The 16,408-nt window shown below is 33.5% G+C and overlaps 1 protein-coding gene across 1 annotated transcript in view; it reads left to right on the forward strand.

Annotated features, from left to right (window-relative positions):
• LOC129966202 (serine/threonine-protein kinase haspin-like) overlaps nt 1–15,892 on the forward strand; it is a 43,897-nt gene extending 28,005 nt beyond the window's left edge. The window contains exon 9 of the mRNA XM_056080614.1: nt 15,763–15,892. Coding sequence (XP_055936589.1) covers nt 15,763–15,892 — 130 coding nt within the window. The remainder of the gene's footprint in view (nt 1–15,762) is intronic.
• Nucleotides 15,893–16,408: the final 516 nt, after the last annotated feature.

Consider the following 16,408-nt stretch of genomic DNA (forward strand, 5'->3'; position numbering starts at 1 on the left):
TACCCTTACTGAAGGACAAAACAAGATGGACATTCCTGAGCTTTAATCTCCTCAACTGGACATTGTGTTATATATCGAACACAAATTCGAAGAATTAAAATATGACTGCTACAAAATCGCCAAAGATTTCCAGAAAATCGAAACCTCTCTATTCGAAGTTGATGAGGACATTCAAAAATTAGAGGTAAGCCTTAAAACCTCTTTTAATAAATTAAAAACTATAAAAATTGATTATGTGCATAATCAAAATGTTAATAACTCTATTATTAGTGATCAGCCTAAAAAGGTGTTCATCAAACTTCCAAAAATTCCACTTCCGTTTTTCAGCGGAAAATTTGAAGAATGGAATTTATTCAAAACTCAATTTAATAGCCCAATTAGTGAAAAATGTAAACTTTCTGAAAATGAAAAATTGCATTATTTACATGGATCACTGAAAGGAGAAGCCAAAATCATAAAAACAGCTGACGATAACTTATCTTCTATATTAAAGCTTTAGAGCAACGCTGTGAAAACAAAAGAATAATTGTTAACTGTCATAAATAACATTTTAAATCCTCATCCCTTTAAAGGATGAATAAGCAAGGATCTGCGCAATATATTGGATACCATTTTAAAAAATCTTATATCATTAAAAATCTTAGATTTCGCAAGGGATAAATTATCCGACGCTTTGTTATTAAATATTATTCTCGGAAAATAAGATATAGACACTCACAAACAATTTGAATAAACATTAAAACATAACAAAGTGCCTGAATTCGATACTTTTCTAGAATTCTTAAAAAGAAGATGCCAAATTTTAAATAATATTCAAACTAATATTCCTTCTAAATATAAAGCTGATAGATCGAAATCCTTTGTCAAAGCAGATAAATCTCCTAAGTCGTGTATCGCTTGTACAATACAAACACATGCGCTGTATCGCTGCAATGTATTTAAAGAAATGAAATTATCCAATATGTTAGATTTAGTTTTTTAAAAAATCGGCTTTGTAAAAATTGTTTGTGAATTTCACCCATTTTCTAAATGTAACTCTAAAAAGTTCTGATTTCGTTTGTAAAAAGAAATTAGATCATCATACTTCCCTTCATAAATATTCTACGCCGTCAATCATGCCAAATACTCATAATAATCGTGCGAGTGAAACCAGACTCGCATCGCCTACGCACTTTCTGAAAAGGAATCCTCAAATTAATAAATCACAATCAGTTGATAAGCAGGTGCCAGAAAACCCTCGTTTTTCTGTAACGGATATAAGAGCATTTTTATAAATATAGCTATAATATATGTCAAGAGATGCATGGGGGAAAATTTAAACCCTTAAGAGGCGTTCTTGACACCGCCAGTGAGTCTTCTTTCCTTTCGTCTTCCGCGGCAGATTTATTGGGATTGAAAAAAGAAAAAATAAATATTCCGATTTGCAGTTTAAATGATACGTCATTAAATATCAAGAAAAAAAGTATCTGCTCTTTTATCGAATGAAAATAATGATTTGCATTGGGAAAGAGATTTATTAATTGTTCCCAATATAACTAGCTTTACACCTTCTAAAAAATTAAATATTTCGAACTTAAGTTAGGGAAGTTAAACTAGCTGATCTATCATTTTTTTTATTCCTGAAAAAATAGATATTCTATTAGGCGCAGAATTATTTTTCTCATTATTGAATGAAGATAAAATAAAATTGGCTGACAATTTATTCTTGCAATCTAGTTGTTTCGGTTATCTTGTTTCAGAGGTTATTTCGGGCAATAATTTTTATAATGCTCCTAAACACTGTTGTTTAACTAAAACTTTGATACTCTTAATAAAACTCTCAAACGCTTTTCGGAAATTGAAGAAATCGAAACAAATGAAATTTGCGACGATGAGTTAAAATAATGTAACTGTTGAATATTGCAACTGTTAAAATATTGTTGGTACGAAATTATCATAAGTTTGGGCTTGTTTGTTTCAGTTTTTTAACAAGTGGACTATAATCTTATTTAAAATCAAACGACAAAGTGCGTAGTGTGAAATGGATGCAAAAATTAAGCACTTTTAAGCATCTTAGCGAAATGTTATCGATTAGAGCTGCCTCGTGGATATTTCTCCCGAAAAAATTTTCTGAGTCCGTTAACATTACATGATCGTTCTCTCGCTATCCGCTTCTCAATAAATTTAATCGCTGAAGCCAAGTCAGCGCATGGTTGCAACATTGTAAGAAAGAGCGCCAACGAAGCGGTAAGTTTCAAATACTGGATACAGAAATGACAACTCGTATTGGTATGTTGCAAGAGGACCGGAATGAATTAGGTAAACGGTGACGTTTACCTAATTCATCCGGTTATGCCTCTAAAGGGAAGACATATGAGAGACAACAGGGAAAAATAGGAACCCGAAAGCTTTTACAATAATTTCGGAAAATAATCATCCAACGATAAAAAAGGGAAAAATAGCAAATTCGTTGTCTAGGGCAAACAAAAAGGTACAGAATTTAAGAGGTTGACCAGTTTCCCCTGGGAATCCGGTAAGTATTCACGACTAGATAATAGTGAAAAGAGAGCGGAAAATAAAAGATTGAATGTGAAAAATATTTTAGCCAAGAACCTGAAAAAAAAATTGAAACAGTATCTTCAAGAGTATATTTATCGGGGAAAGTTGTCCTTAGGAAATTTATCGCTGATAAGTTTAATGAATTAGAGATGGCATTTACAAGTGTAGGCTGTCAGCTAATCCATGCATTAATGGATTCGGGAACCGAAATTACAGTTGTCAAAAAGGAATTTGTCCCAGATATTTCAATTGATCAGGACTTCTAATATTTACTTGAAAGAAAGGAATTTTTTTGTTTCAGCTGTTAAATGCTCTTTTATACTTGTTCCTATAGGTTTTGTGACTGGTAATCGAGTGAATGTGGAGCACTAGCAAGGCGTTGTGCTCTTTACCAAGGTTGAAGAAATATATGTTGCTTCCACCGGATGTTTCAAATATGCTATGAGAGGCTCAGAATAGCAAACATTTTCTTGTTCAGAACTCCCGTAGTCTGAGTGTAGTTTCAGAAGTAGTATGTAAATCGGAAATTAATACTGTCTGTCCACGACAAGAACACTGCCAGACAATCGTCTATGTTTACGGTGGGCGTTATAGAAACAGGTTTCGATAGGGAAGATCCATTTTGAATGGGTGTAATAGGACAGAAGTTTCAAGGGGGGGGGGGTATTCTTTTTCTTGGCGTCAATGGGAAGCGATAAAAGAAAACCTGTTGCTCATTCGTCTTCTCGCTTTAGTCGCAGTTGCACGTATCTTTATATTCGCTTAGCTTACTTCTTATACATTTTATTAATATTTTCTTTGGTTAATATTAACTGCATTTCATTATTTAATAATTTTTTTTGTCTCTTAAATTTTGACATCCTTTAAAATGCCTTTTCGATTCAAGAAAAGACAGACTTTAAAATAACAAACACGTAAAATTGTGCATAATGTTGCAGAGTTTTGCTCGTAAGAAGCTGCAGCAAAATCTTTGAAAGTTCCTCTTCCACAAGCCATGAAAAGAGCTGCTCAGGCGACTGGAGTGTCGGAACTCACTATTAGGAAAATTAAAAATGAAGTTTCAACACTGGACAAAACGGAGGTTTTGAGTACTTCTGGAAAGCACCGTAAAAGGCCTATTCACCGAAATTGTGAAATTGACGACTTCGACAAATGCGTAAATTCGGCAAACAATTCAAGATTTTTATGTCCAGCAAAAGAAAGTGCCTTCTTTAAGAAAATTACTTCCCGTATTGAGAAAGAAGTTGAATTTTCATTGGAATAAGGAATCGTTGAGGAAAGTTTTACATTCAATGAATTTTCACTGGAAGAAATGCGTGAATAAAAGAAAATTTCTCATCGAAAGACCTGATATTGTGTTTTGGAGGACTTTTGAATTAATCGATATATGGAACTGGAAAATATAGAAATCCATTTCAGATCATATTTATAAAAAATAAACAATTGAAACTTTTAAAGCAAATTATACTCAGCTGTGTTTGTATTAGCAAAATTAATTGTTTATTGATTTTGAATTCTTTATTTGAAAAGTGTATTGAAAATTTGTTAAAAAAAGTTCTTGCAGTGAGCTTTGAATTTCATTATTTTTTAAAGAAGTATATTTTACAATTCAGTATTTTATCTTCATTGAAATTATTGAATAATTTCCTTAAATCTACAGGTATAATTCAGTTATCTCTTATCACAATCATTGTCAAGATAAAAAGAAGAGAAAAAAAAACCCGTTGTTTTAACCTTTTGCTCTTAGTGTTAAATAATAATTATGAGAAATTGTATTTATAGTTTTAAAAGAAAAAAGAATTACTTTGAAATAAAAAATAGCGATTCTATTATGCTATATGAAAATATTTAAAGATTAAGACGATTTAATTTCTTTTCTGGAATTGAATGAGTATATGCAATTGTTAAGAAGTAATTCTATTAAATTTTTATTGTGAAATATTATTCAACTATATAATGGTATGAAGAAAATATTATATTATGGGTAGCGAGCGCATTACTTTTTTTTCAATAAAATAAAGAAAAATAGTCATTTATTCAGGCTTGTTTTCTCGCCTCCCTGTTGTTTCAATAGCTTTCCTTCTTAACTATGATTCCAAGAATCTAAAAATTTATGCACGTTAATGTGAGTTAGAAGGATTAAAGTATTTAACGAGATTCCTTTCTACTCAGGTGCCACTGATTGTGATAATAAAACGGTAGCAGATAAGTTTTCTCAAACGGCGTTGATGGGCTTTGAATAGAAATGTGAAGAACATTGGTAGTAAGGAATTTTCAACCCCGAAATGATAAAATGCATGCAGGAATTTGAATCCTTTATTGCTTCGAGCTCATGTCTACTCATATACATTGAAAGGAAAAGCTCATTTATCACTCTGTTATTTGAATTAACAATTTGTAAGAAAAATTTTTCTTTGAAATAATTGTATTTTTTTCAAGCCGGGGGAAATGAATAAATGGTAATCTGGAATACAAAAATAAACTTTAACCGCGTTTTTCGTAGAATAATGTAAAGCTATGTTGGGCTTATTTATTTGGGTTCCTTTAAGTCCATTCCTTTAAGTTGCGAAATTAATTATGCTGTAAAACGTTTGTGCATAATGAAAATAAGTTACAAATCAAAGTTTGATTTTTAAAAATTTGACATTAATAACTTGCATAAAATTAAAACAAATGAAATGAAGACGATTAATGCTTTGTCATGGAAGATTTTACTTCTTAATTATTTTTCTTCTTCTTGTGCAATCGTTAGACTTACAAATAACTATTCAGTTTTTCTATTTTATTTGTTTTGTTCTTTGTATACATATGACGGGAATGCCAGATATTTTCAATATTCCGATTATGCAAATGATTTTCAGCTTAGTGAATTACTTTTTAAATTTGTTTTCAAAAATTAAATGCAATAATACCAAATATCGCCAATTTGGCGCTAAACGTGCCAATGTAAGAAACTTGAATTAATTTCTACCTCTGCGAAATGAACTCTTCCTACAGTAACCTGTTTCTATAACGCCCGCCGTAAACATAGACGATTGTCTGGCAGTGTTATTGTCGTGGACACACAGTAATGTGGATTCACTTGGAAATACTGGTTAACTTTGATAATATTGAATACCAAAAAGAAATTATTTCTAATTTGAATAAAATAGGTTCAACTGCTGAGAGAGAACGGGAAAAACAATTTATGCAATGAAAGGAAGTATAATGGTTGGAAAGTTTCGCTCCAAGAATTGTGTGATTTAGTGATTACCGATTGTGCCGATTTAGTCATTACTTGGAAGCTTGCTAAAGAGGAAAGGGTAATTATTAAGAAGTTGATGGGTTTATTTTCCATAACGTTAAAATACTCGGGGATATTATTGGATAGTTGGTAATGCCTAGGTGTAGGTGGAATGTGGTTCTATAATTGACTCTTGCCTCTGTTTTTAACAGTCATGATCACATGACTCAACATGGTCAAGAGTAATACGTCATATGGGACCCAAAAAAATCCTTGAACGAATAAACAGTTCATTTTTCTGGGAAGGCCTGAAAGTTGATTGTAAAAAGTTTTTTTGTGGGTCATGTAACAAATACCAACTTACTCAGGCATTAAAGACTTTAAATAGAGCACAAATTACATTAAACCATTACGACCATTTCGAGGTCTGCATTATCATTTCAGGTAGTCAGTGTGAATCTCAAACATAACATAAACAAACAGAGCGTATGTAATAGAAATTAAAAATAACACGGCTTTAGAAACTGATAATTTGGTAGAATCACGGGCATGTATATCTATACCATTTAAAGAAAATTAAGCATAACCAATATTCTCAGTTAACCAGCTCATTGCCAAAAGGAAACATTTTATATGAAAAGAAAGGTCCACTTTATGGCGATTAAAACTGAGTAACTTAAGAAAATGTGAATGTTAATATCTCATAAAACCTCGCTATTTTAAACCACTCCATCGATCGTCTCAAAGAAATGCCAATCAATGCCCGCAGTTTCCCTAAGATTATAAAAATATTGATTGTTTTACAGTTGTATAATACTCAAAACTTCATAATTCGTCCAGATTCGATCACAGAAGATAGAAACTTTTATTATCATTTATTTATTTAAAAGTTGTAGAGTCAAGCATATTGTGTTTCCTTAGGGTCAAAGAACTGTATAAAATTTAAATTTACTAATTTTTTTGAAGTATAGTGTTATTGTTGTTTCTTATGGCACTTGCCATGTACAAGCCCGCTGTTCGAAGACAGCCGATTTAAGCCTGAGGGGGAGCGCGTCTCTTGTTTCAATAGTAGCCCCATCTAGGGCCAAGAGAACGACTTAGCTGCACAGACGCCACCACACTTTTTACACATTTTCATTCACTCATCCACAAATCGTAATTTAGACCTGAATCAGAGAACGATCACCCCTGATCCAGGACCCCCAGTGGTATTACTCTCGACATGGAGGACTTTGTGACCACGACAGATTTATACGCGCGTCAGCCACCAAGCAGCGGGGTTCGGACTCGCAACCTAAGGGACGCGAATCCGACGCTCTACCGACCAGGCTATCCAGGTCCTGAAGTAAAGTTGTTGAACGGAACGAAACAAAATAAAATATTATTTATGTGATTTAAATCCTTTTGAAAGAAAAAAACTAAAAATTGAATTCTATGATGGAATCAGAGAAATGTTTTCTGAATAATTCTTTCAGATATTGTATAAGCTATGAAAATTTTTCTCTAGTGCGAATAAAACTTCAATGCTAAACAATTTTGCTTTCGGTACTCATTTTTTTAAAACATTCTTGATTTCGGCAAAAATTTTAATGTATTAATGGAAGTTTAATTATTTCCAGTTTAATTTACAGCTCGAATTTTATGGGAACTGACAAAATTTGAGAGATACATAATAGAATGCAGAGAATGTATAAAGCTTCCATAATAATATGAATTACATGATTATCAAAATTGAAACCTAAAAATATTTTTGAAAAAGCTATTAAGATACCAAGTTACATGTTGTTGTTGTTTCTTATGGCACTTGCCACGGACAAGTCCGCTGTTCAAAGACAGCCGATTTAAGCCTAAGGGGGGAGTGCCTCTTATTTTTTATCGTAGAATCAACTTGGGCCAAGAGTACGACTTGACTACTCACGCATCACTCATTCGCTTGCACAACCCCTTTTTACAGGAGGGCACATTCACACATCTCACAGATAGAACAGGAAGAACAACCATGCCCAAACTGGGACTCGAGCCCGGGACGCCCCGATCACGGGGTAGATGCTCTACCCCTATGCCAGAACGCCGGCCCAAGTTACATAAAATATTTAATTGAAAATTTTAGCGAGCATTAATCTCGGCGAACCAACTAGTCGCCAAAGATGGTTAGTTTTTAATCAAATATTCTTCAGACGCTAAAATTTTTAATAAAAAATATTCTTTTCAGACTAAAATTGATTGATTGATGAAAATTTGAACTACTCTGTTCTATGAAAATGTGTGATTTTAGACATCTCTATCGATCGTCTTGAAGAAAATACGCTAAAATAATGAAATTGTTGATTGTGTTAAAATGATATTCAAAACTTTATACTGGGTGTTTATAATTGACCCTATTCAGAACCCTCTAGAACCCGTTCTGCTTCTCGGTTTTTGTCGAAAGTTGGTATATACGTTATATGGACCGTGGAGGGGGTAAAATTTCTGCAATGACAAAATAGTTCAAATTTTAATCACCAGATGGCTTTAAAAAAAATTTTTTTATGCAGATTAGTCAAACCTATTAAGAGACTTGCAGTCAGAGACTGAAAATATTCTGCGTACCTTTGTCATTGTTAATGATGTCCTTACAGAAGAAAGATCCAGCTTTAGTGGAAAAACTATTTCATCGAAACGGCAGCAATAGGTTAGCTGCATTGCGTGAATATAGTCATTTAAAGGAATTGCGAAAAGGGGCCGTGTCGAAGAATGGTTCGAAGAAGATGATTATGAAATTTGAAGAGACTGGAAACTTGAGTGTGCTGCCGGGAAATTCTTAAAAGATCCACGTGGTGCAAATTCTGCACCTTAAGATCTCTAAACATGCTATGAATTTGCTTGCCGATTTTTGGCAAGAAAGGAAGTTGATGACGCGTGACCTTGGCGAATTCTATAGTCAGATGAAGAGCACTTTTCTTTAGATGGAGCTGTGAATAATCAAAATTGCTGCATATGGGATGCTTCACCTCCTAATGTCCTGCACCAACAACCATTGCATTCTGATTACGTGACTCTATGATGCGGATTTACTCCTGATTTTATTCTCCGTCCGTTTCTCTTTGAAATTCTCACTCCTCAAGATTTTAAAACGAGCTCTGTCACGAGTGCACGGTATAGTGAATTTCTTCGACAGTAAGTCATTCCTGCTTTACACGAACGGCAAAGTCTGTAGACCACTGTCTTCAAGCAAGATGAAGCAACAACCCACATTGGAAGCCAAGTCAAAAAACAGCTTCATGGTAATTTTGACGAAAATTGTGTAATATGCAGAGCCTCCCCTCCTCATTTATCCTCGTGATTTCTGATTGCGGGGATTCCTAAAAGACCGTTTTATGGAAGAGGAATTACAATTTTACTTGAGTTAAAAACAAGCACTATACACCATGTTTCTGAAATTTCTCGAGAGTTTCTCCATGCTAGCGTTGAACACGCTATAATGTGCTTTCAGCACGTAATTGATATCAATGGAACTCACATTGAGCACATTCCATTCTGTAACTTAATAAATTTTAATGATTCTGACAGATTTTTTTCCTTCTTTAAGGGCCACGATTCCCCTAACGGTCAAAATTTGAACTATATTTTATATCATTGAATCTTTTCCTCATGGTTTATATAATCTATATACCAAGTTTAATCAAAATTCAAAAGATAGAACGGGTTCTGGAGATTTCTGAATAGGGTCACTTTAATTATAACCGCGCTGTAATTCAGTCAGATTTGATCACAGAAAATTGAAACGTTAGATTCTCACGATTATTTATTGGATATGATTAACATGTCGTATTAACATGATTAAGGACTGTATAAAATTCAGTCTCCATAATTGTTTTCAGAAATATATTTATGGACTGAAATAAAATAAAATGTTACTTACCTGATTTAAATCCTTTTGAACGTAAAACTAAAAACTCAATTTCATGATGAATCAGAGAATTTTTTATTGAATAATTCTTTGAGATATTCTATGAATAATAAAAAAATATTCTGTGGTATGCATAAGACGTTAATGTTGGAAGATTCGATATTATGTTGTCATATTTTTAAAAAAATGTGTTTAATTTTAGTAAGAAAGCTTAAGTATTTATTGATGTTTTATCATTTCTACTTTAATTTCAAGTTTAAACTATAAGGGAGCAGACAGAAAATTACAGATACTTTGAAAAGAATAACTTAGAGCTTCTACACAATCGAGTCATATTACTATGACTATCTATTTAATAGATGAAATAGCCTCCTCTAATGGAAATGAATGGTCCTGCAGCTAAAACAGCAGTTAAATAGTGGGGCATTGACTCAATGAGCGCTTCGAAGGTAGCGACAGGCATCTGTGACCATAAGAATAATAGAGCATCACGTAACTCATGACGACACCCACCCATGCCTTCGACACAAAACCAGACGAGTAAACAGCCGCAATCCCCGATAGACACGAAACAGTATTCTATTCTATTGACACTTCATAAAATATCAAATAAATCTTTGAAATATTAGAAGAGCTTTCTTTTTTAACAATATATTTTATCATTACTTTGTTAGAAATATCTTTACTAAATTTATCAAGTTTTCTTTCCTTTCCAGTTTTAGAAGAGTTTTTCAAACTATCATTTAATTATTCAATAATGCATTGACTGCAGACCAAATTACCAGTCTATAAACATCTTCTAGTTTATGTCCTGAAATGCATTCACCATAATCATGTACTTGTTCTTCATTCACTAAATCATTAAAAATTATATCTGTTGCGAAATATTTTTGATTAGAAAATTTCAAAAATTCTTTTTCACATATGGTACATAAATTTTAAAATTATAATATAAAAATACACTTGCAATGTTTTTGTTGATTAATTTCAAAACAATTCCATACAAAAATGGTTTTCTGAATATTTGTCGTGGCGTCAACTCCAAGAAAATAGCAAGAAAAAAAAAATCAAATACATTTTTGAAACATTAGAAGAGCTTTCTTTTTTAACTATATATTTTATCATTACTTTGTTAGAAATATCTTTTCTAAATTTGTAGTTTTCTTTCCTTTTCGGTTTTAGAAGATCTTTTCAAACTGTCATTTAATTATTCAATAATCCATTGATTACAGACCTAATAACGGATTGATTGCTGACCAAATTACCAATCTATTAACATCTTCTAGTTTATATCCTGAAATGCATTCGCCATAATCATGTACTTGTTCTTCATTCACTACATCATTAAAAATAATATCTTTTGTTAGCATGCCGATATCACATTTCTATTTTTCCAATCTTCCAACCAGTTCAATAATCCATCTAAAAACGTGTATCTTTTGTCGGTTTCAGATGATATCAGTGGTTTTTTGTATACATTATTTTCACGGATTCCTGTGAATGGAGTTTTTACACTAACAATATCCCACCATCTATTTATTATTCTTATATATTCTGATGTTTCATTGTAGTGTGGAAACTCATATTTCTCTCCCAAATTCATTAGACTTTCAGGTATAAATTTACTGAAAATTTTAAGTAATACTTGACTTTTTGTTTTTCTAATTATTGGGCTCCAATGCTTTTAATGATAAATTGTATGCATATTTAACGATGTTATTCTTTTCAGTTTCATGCAATAATTTTAATGTTTTGAAGGATGCTGTATTCAAATCAACTTTTTTGTCAGATTTACTGCTAGAACTCTGAATTATTTCATTAGAGTGAATGACATTATCATTAGTTTCTAGAGCATTTTTAATACAATCTTGTGAATTTTTTTCTGAGATAGTTTCTTTGATGGTTTTTCTGGGGTAAAACATACACTTATTTACACTTACTTGCACAACATTCTTATGATTGATCCAGTTATTGCGAATATTCTTCAATAAAGGGACAGTATCGATCATGAAAAAAAGAGGTCGTTCGTTATTTACCGGATGAGGATAAACAATTGAATATGACCGTGAAGGAGAATCAAACTGAGACAAAAGTCAGTTTTGATTGATTGAATTGTTGTCTGTTACTACACATATCACTTTAAAACCAATGTTTTCTAATCCAATAATAATTTTCTTATTGAATGTATGTAAAGCGTCTGCTGCTGTTTTATTTTCAGGAAGAATGTGAACAACATCTTTATATGACGATGAAATACTATTTACCATGAAAGTCATAACACTTGTGGCGGCATTTTCTGAATTGATATATTTCCCCCTTTGTAATCAAAGTAGGGTTTGATGTGCATCTCATCTATTTGAAGACTCATATATTTTTATCTGCAGATACTACAAATTGTAATTTCTGCTTAATGTACCTTAAGAAATACAATTCGTTCTGCTCTGATTGAGGGCAAGTGTTGATAGGTATGCATATATTTCTCAAAGTGACAGGATGAGGTAACAAAATATAGCCAGCCTTTCTGACAAATTTATATGCATGCAGAGCCATTGAATAAAATAATGAACAGAATATCATCATTTCAGAGGAGTACCTTTTACTATGTTCATTTTGAATAATCAAGGCAGATTGCTCTTTAATAAATGCTATAATATTGATTTAATTTTCTTGAGTTATATTTAAATTATCCATGAAACTATGAATCTGGGAAATGATATCTGAATTCAGCAATGAATTATTTGTCTTCATTTCTAGCAGATGCTCTAATATTTCATTTAAATTGTTTATGTTATTGACTTTTATTGGTAAAGAAGAAATATTTGACAGGCTTGTTTTTTCAATAAAAGCTGACACCTCTAATAAATCATTTATTACAACAGACAATGCAATTTCAGGACCAGAACTTAATTCAATATTCACGAATAAAATTTTGTTTTCTTTATGAATGATATTCCAAAATTTTTTTCAAATTTACTTAAGAAATGTGCTGCTTATGTTATGTAATAAAATTTAACTATGTAAACGTAATTATAGATATAATAGTAAACAAAGCATATAAACATAATTATGGCAAATATTATAATTATTATTGACAATAATACTGCCTACATTACAGCATTTTATGAAATAATTCTTTTTATAATGCACTTGATTAAAATCACGAATAATGGATATTATTAAGCTGTTAAATTTCTAAAGTGAGAATAAATGATTTTTCATTTAGAAACATTTGGCATTACTTTAAAATAATTAAATGAGCTTACCCTACTATGCTGCGTCGGATAAAATCCTTCACGATGTATGGCACTTAACCATTTCTTTCTATTTTTAGGAAAGGCAAAAACACTTACTCTTGTGCCATTCCTGTAATTTCCATTACAGTTTGGAACACAACAGATCAAAGGCATATCTATTACTTATTTTTAGTAAACCAAATGATTTTTCTTGCAAATAAGAAAAGGCGCTTTCTGTTTACTCAAATACAAATGGGAAACTGGCTGAAAAATGGCGTGGGAAGGGAAGAGTTCATAGAGTTCATTTCTTATCAGTAAACTTGATAAGGGTGAAATTCTTCCCTCGATCCCTACTCGTGTAACCTCTCGGGACGACGTCATGACTTTCTGTGACGTAAGTGTTCTGGCCTTGTCTATCGGAGGTTGTGAAACAGCTAATTTCTTGACTCGCTCCAGTCCAGGGCATATCTACCAAACTTAAATCTAAACAGGAAGGAGATAGCCTCGAACCCGAGATAGAACTCCAAAAACCGTTTAAATCATGAAGATTTCATGATGTAAGGCCTTCTGTCTGATGTGATTGCCGATCGAGATCCTATAAATTTTAACAGGGTTTTAGATCTGAGGAATTTGGACGTCAGGATAGTAATTAAAACTCTTCCTCCTGCTTTTCGAACCATGCGCGGATACGTGGGATGTAGCATTATCCTATAGAAACACATTATCATTCTCAGAATATACAATTGCCAGTGTGCCCGATTGGCAAGGATGAATAAGCACACGAAGCTATTTAGAGTACCTTGCACAGAAATTAATGGATCTAAAGCATGCCCCCACACCATTACACTGACTTCTCCAACTGATTTGTTCCCTAGCAAGGATTCTGGAAATTTATTTTCTGATGTCTCTCGGCGAATACGCTAGTGTCCATCGATCTGATGCAGAAAAAAACGAGACTCATACGGAAGGGGGGGGGGGAGCCCTTTTTTTATTGTCCAATGTTATATTGTAACGCCGTTGCATGACATTTCTTGCGACAACATGGGTGCTGAAATCAAACGACTGCAGCAAAGGCCAATATGCAATAAAAGGCGTTGAACTGTTGTTCATGATAACTTTCTGGTGCATTTTTGATTCATTTGGACTGTCCATGTATTGACGTTATAGTACGTCGATCACTCCTAACCAGGCTCGGCAAGTAATGATCAACTTTTTTATTAATGGCCCTTAGGACCCCACAGTTTGCACGCCTGGACTGCACACCCTCTGTTTCTTCTATTTATTGTACAATACTTATGTGTTTAACTTTGTGAATACTTCACGAAAGCTGTGGATTCAGAAATGTTGTTGCCGCGTACTCTGTACCCGATGTTTATTTCATAATCGTGCGACTTACCCATTACAGCAACTACTGCTATGCGAACACGTACTTGAAACCACTATTATATCCCTTCCAACAATCAGGTTTCTCGGTCTTACATATAATTGGCCGCAACTATGATTATGACAACCAGCATGGTGGTCATAATAATGTGACTCAACTGCGTTTAATACTTAATTGCTAGTAATAAAGATGAAAATGTATTGGCGTTCTACCGGCCGGACTATTTGACTTAGAGCTATTAAACTTGGCACATATATATTTTGTAGAAAATGTGCATCTCCAGGATATTTTTTTAAATTTTAAGTAATTAAAAACTAAGTGGAATTTCGGCTTTTTTTTGTGATAATTTCTGAAAATATTATTGTGCAAAAATGAATTTTGCATCATTTCATAATTTTAAAAATATTGTCTCTTTAATGATAGTAATTTAATAAGTACATGGATTTTTCCTGATTTTGATTAATTTCAATTTTTTTTCTACTAATTTTCAATAATGGATTACACTGTTTCCATGAAAATTGTCTTTTCAATGATACCAATTTAACAGTCGCGGAAATTTTTCCTGAATTTTGACTAATTTATAAAATCTATTTCTCTAATTTTCATTAATGGATTGCATTGTTCCCGTGAAATTCAAACCATTTTTATTATTTCATCAAATATTTCCTTCCATTGTTAAGGAAAAACGGTTTCAGTTTAGTATCTGTGTAATTTACAAGACGAATAAAAAAAAAATGTTACAGAATCGTAAAATTTAGAAGATAGATGAAATAGAAATGTAAGTTTTTACTTTTCTTCAATGTCATGCTTTCTTTAGAGCTTCAATATCATGCGAAAGGTCTCAGTTAAAAAAGTTCATATACATAATAAATAAATCTAGTATGGAATTAATATTGTTACGAAATTTCCGGGGTTCGTTTGGATAGTGGGAGTTATATGGTGTGGAGAACACTCAATCAGCAGTAGAAAATAAAACAACAACGTTTATTTACACGAAGATACACAGGACAGCACAAAGATGACAACTATATACAGCACAGAAGACGATTATCTTCAGCCGAGACGTGCAGCATACAACAGCATGCACAGCAGCATACAACAGTATACACAGCAGTATTCAACAGTATACACAGCAGCTCTACACCGTCGCTGCTCCGCTAGTCCCTGGAAGAATAGTTCTTCAGCGTCGCTTCCGACTACTCTTCGACTCCACTGGTCCACGACTCAATTCACCGTCCGTTCACCACTACTGGGTCACGACTCCAATTCACCACTCGACTCGCCACTCCTCTGCTCTGCCGCTTCCGACTTCTTCTCAATTCACCGCTCCCGGTTCTCGACTCTACTCCTTGTTGAGAGGAATTACGGCTCATTGGGGCCGCAGGCCCCACCATCCGTAAATCTAACAAGAAATGAAACTTTGGGGTGAATAAAAATGTTCTTATTAGTTCAAGGTACTAGTAGATGATGAGAGATTATTAAGATGACACCACAGGAGTGAGGCCAGGAGAAGGGAGCACTGGTTTTCGGGGTTCAGATTAGTAGCCAGGAGCCAATCAGGTGCAGGATACTGGGAGAAACTTGTCAGGACCAATCAGGAGACGGCGAGGTTAAGGGAGGCGTAACAGCGCTGCAAGAGAGAAGAGCTGGGTGATTATTCTAACAGGGCATTAATTAAGATGAGTTTCTTTTCTTCTTTTGTCTTAGCCACTTTGATCTTTTTCGCTGCATTGAGAAGGCCAGGAAATTCCGCCAGCATAGACTTGATTTCTCTTAGTGAATCCAAGAGATCTTGAATAGGCATGTTTTCAGGGGTGGTTGGGTTTCCTTGTTTGGGTGGGTCAGGAGCGATCGATTGATGATTACTGAACTTGTTTTTTGCAGCATCTGCGTAGGATTTTCTTATCACCGGATTAATTTTGATCACTGGGTAGGATTTGCATCCACGCCAAGAGGCGAGGTGTCCAGCTTGGTGTCAGTTGATACAGACAGGTTCTTCTATCTTTTCTTTTATGTCACATCTATTTGTAGGGTGCTTGCCGTTGCATTTGATGCATCTGGGGGTGCATTTACAGTTTCTTGCACTATGATAAAAACTAGCACAGTTGTAGCACATCGTGGCTTTGTTTCTTTTTCTGTAG

The sequence above is a fragment of the Argiope bruennichi genome, chromosome 4 (assembly GCF_947563725.1).
Source record: "Argiope bruennichi chromosome 4, qqArgBrue1.1, whole genome shotgun sequence".
Classification (NCBI taxonomy): domain Eukaryota; kingdom Metazoa; phylum Arthropoda; class Arachnida; order Araneae; family Araneidae; genus Argiope; species Argiope bruennichi.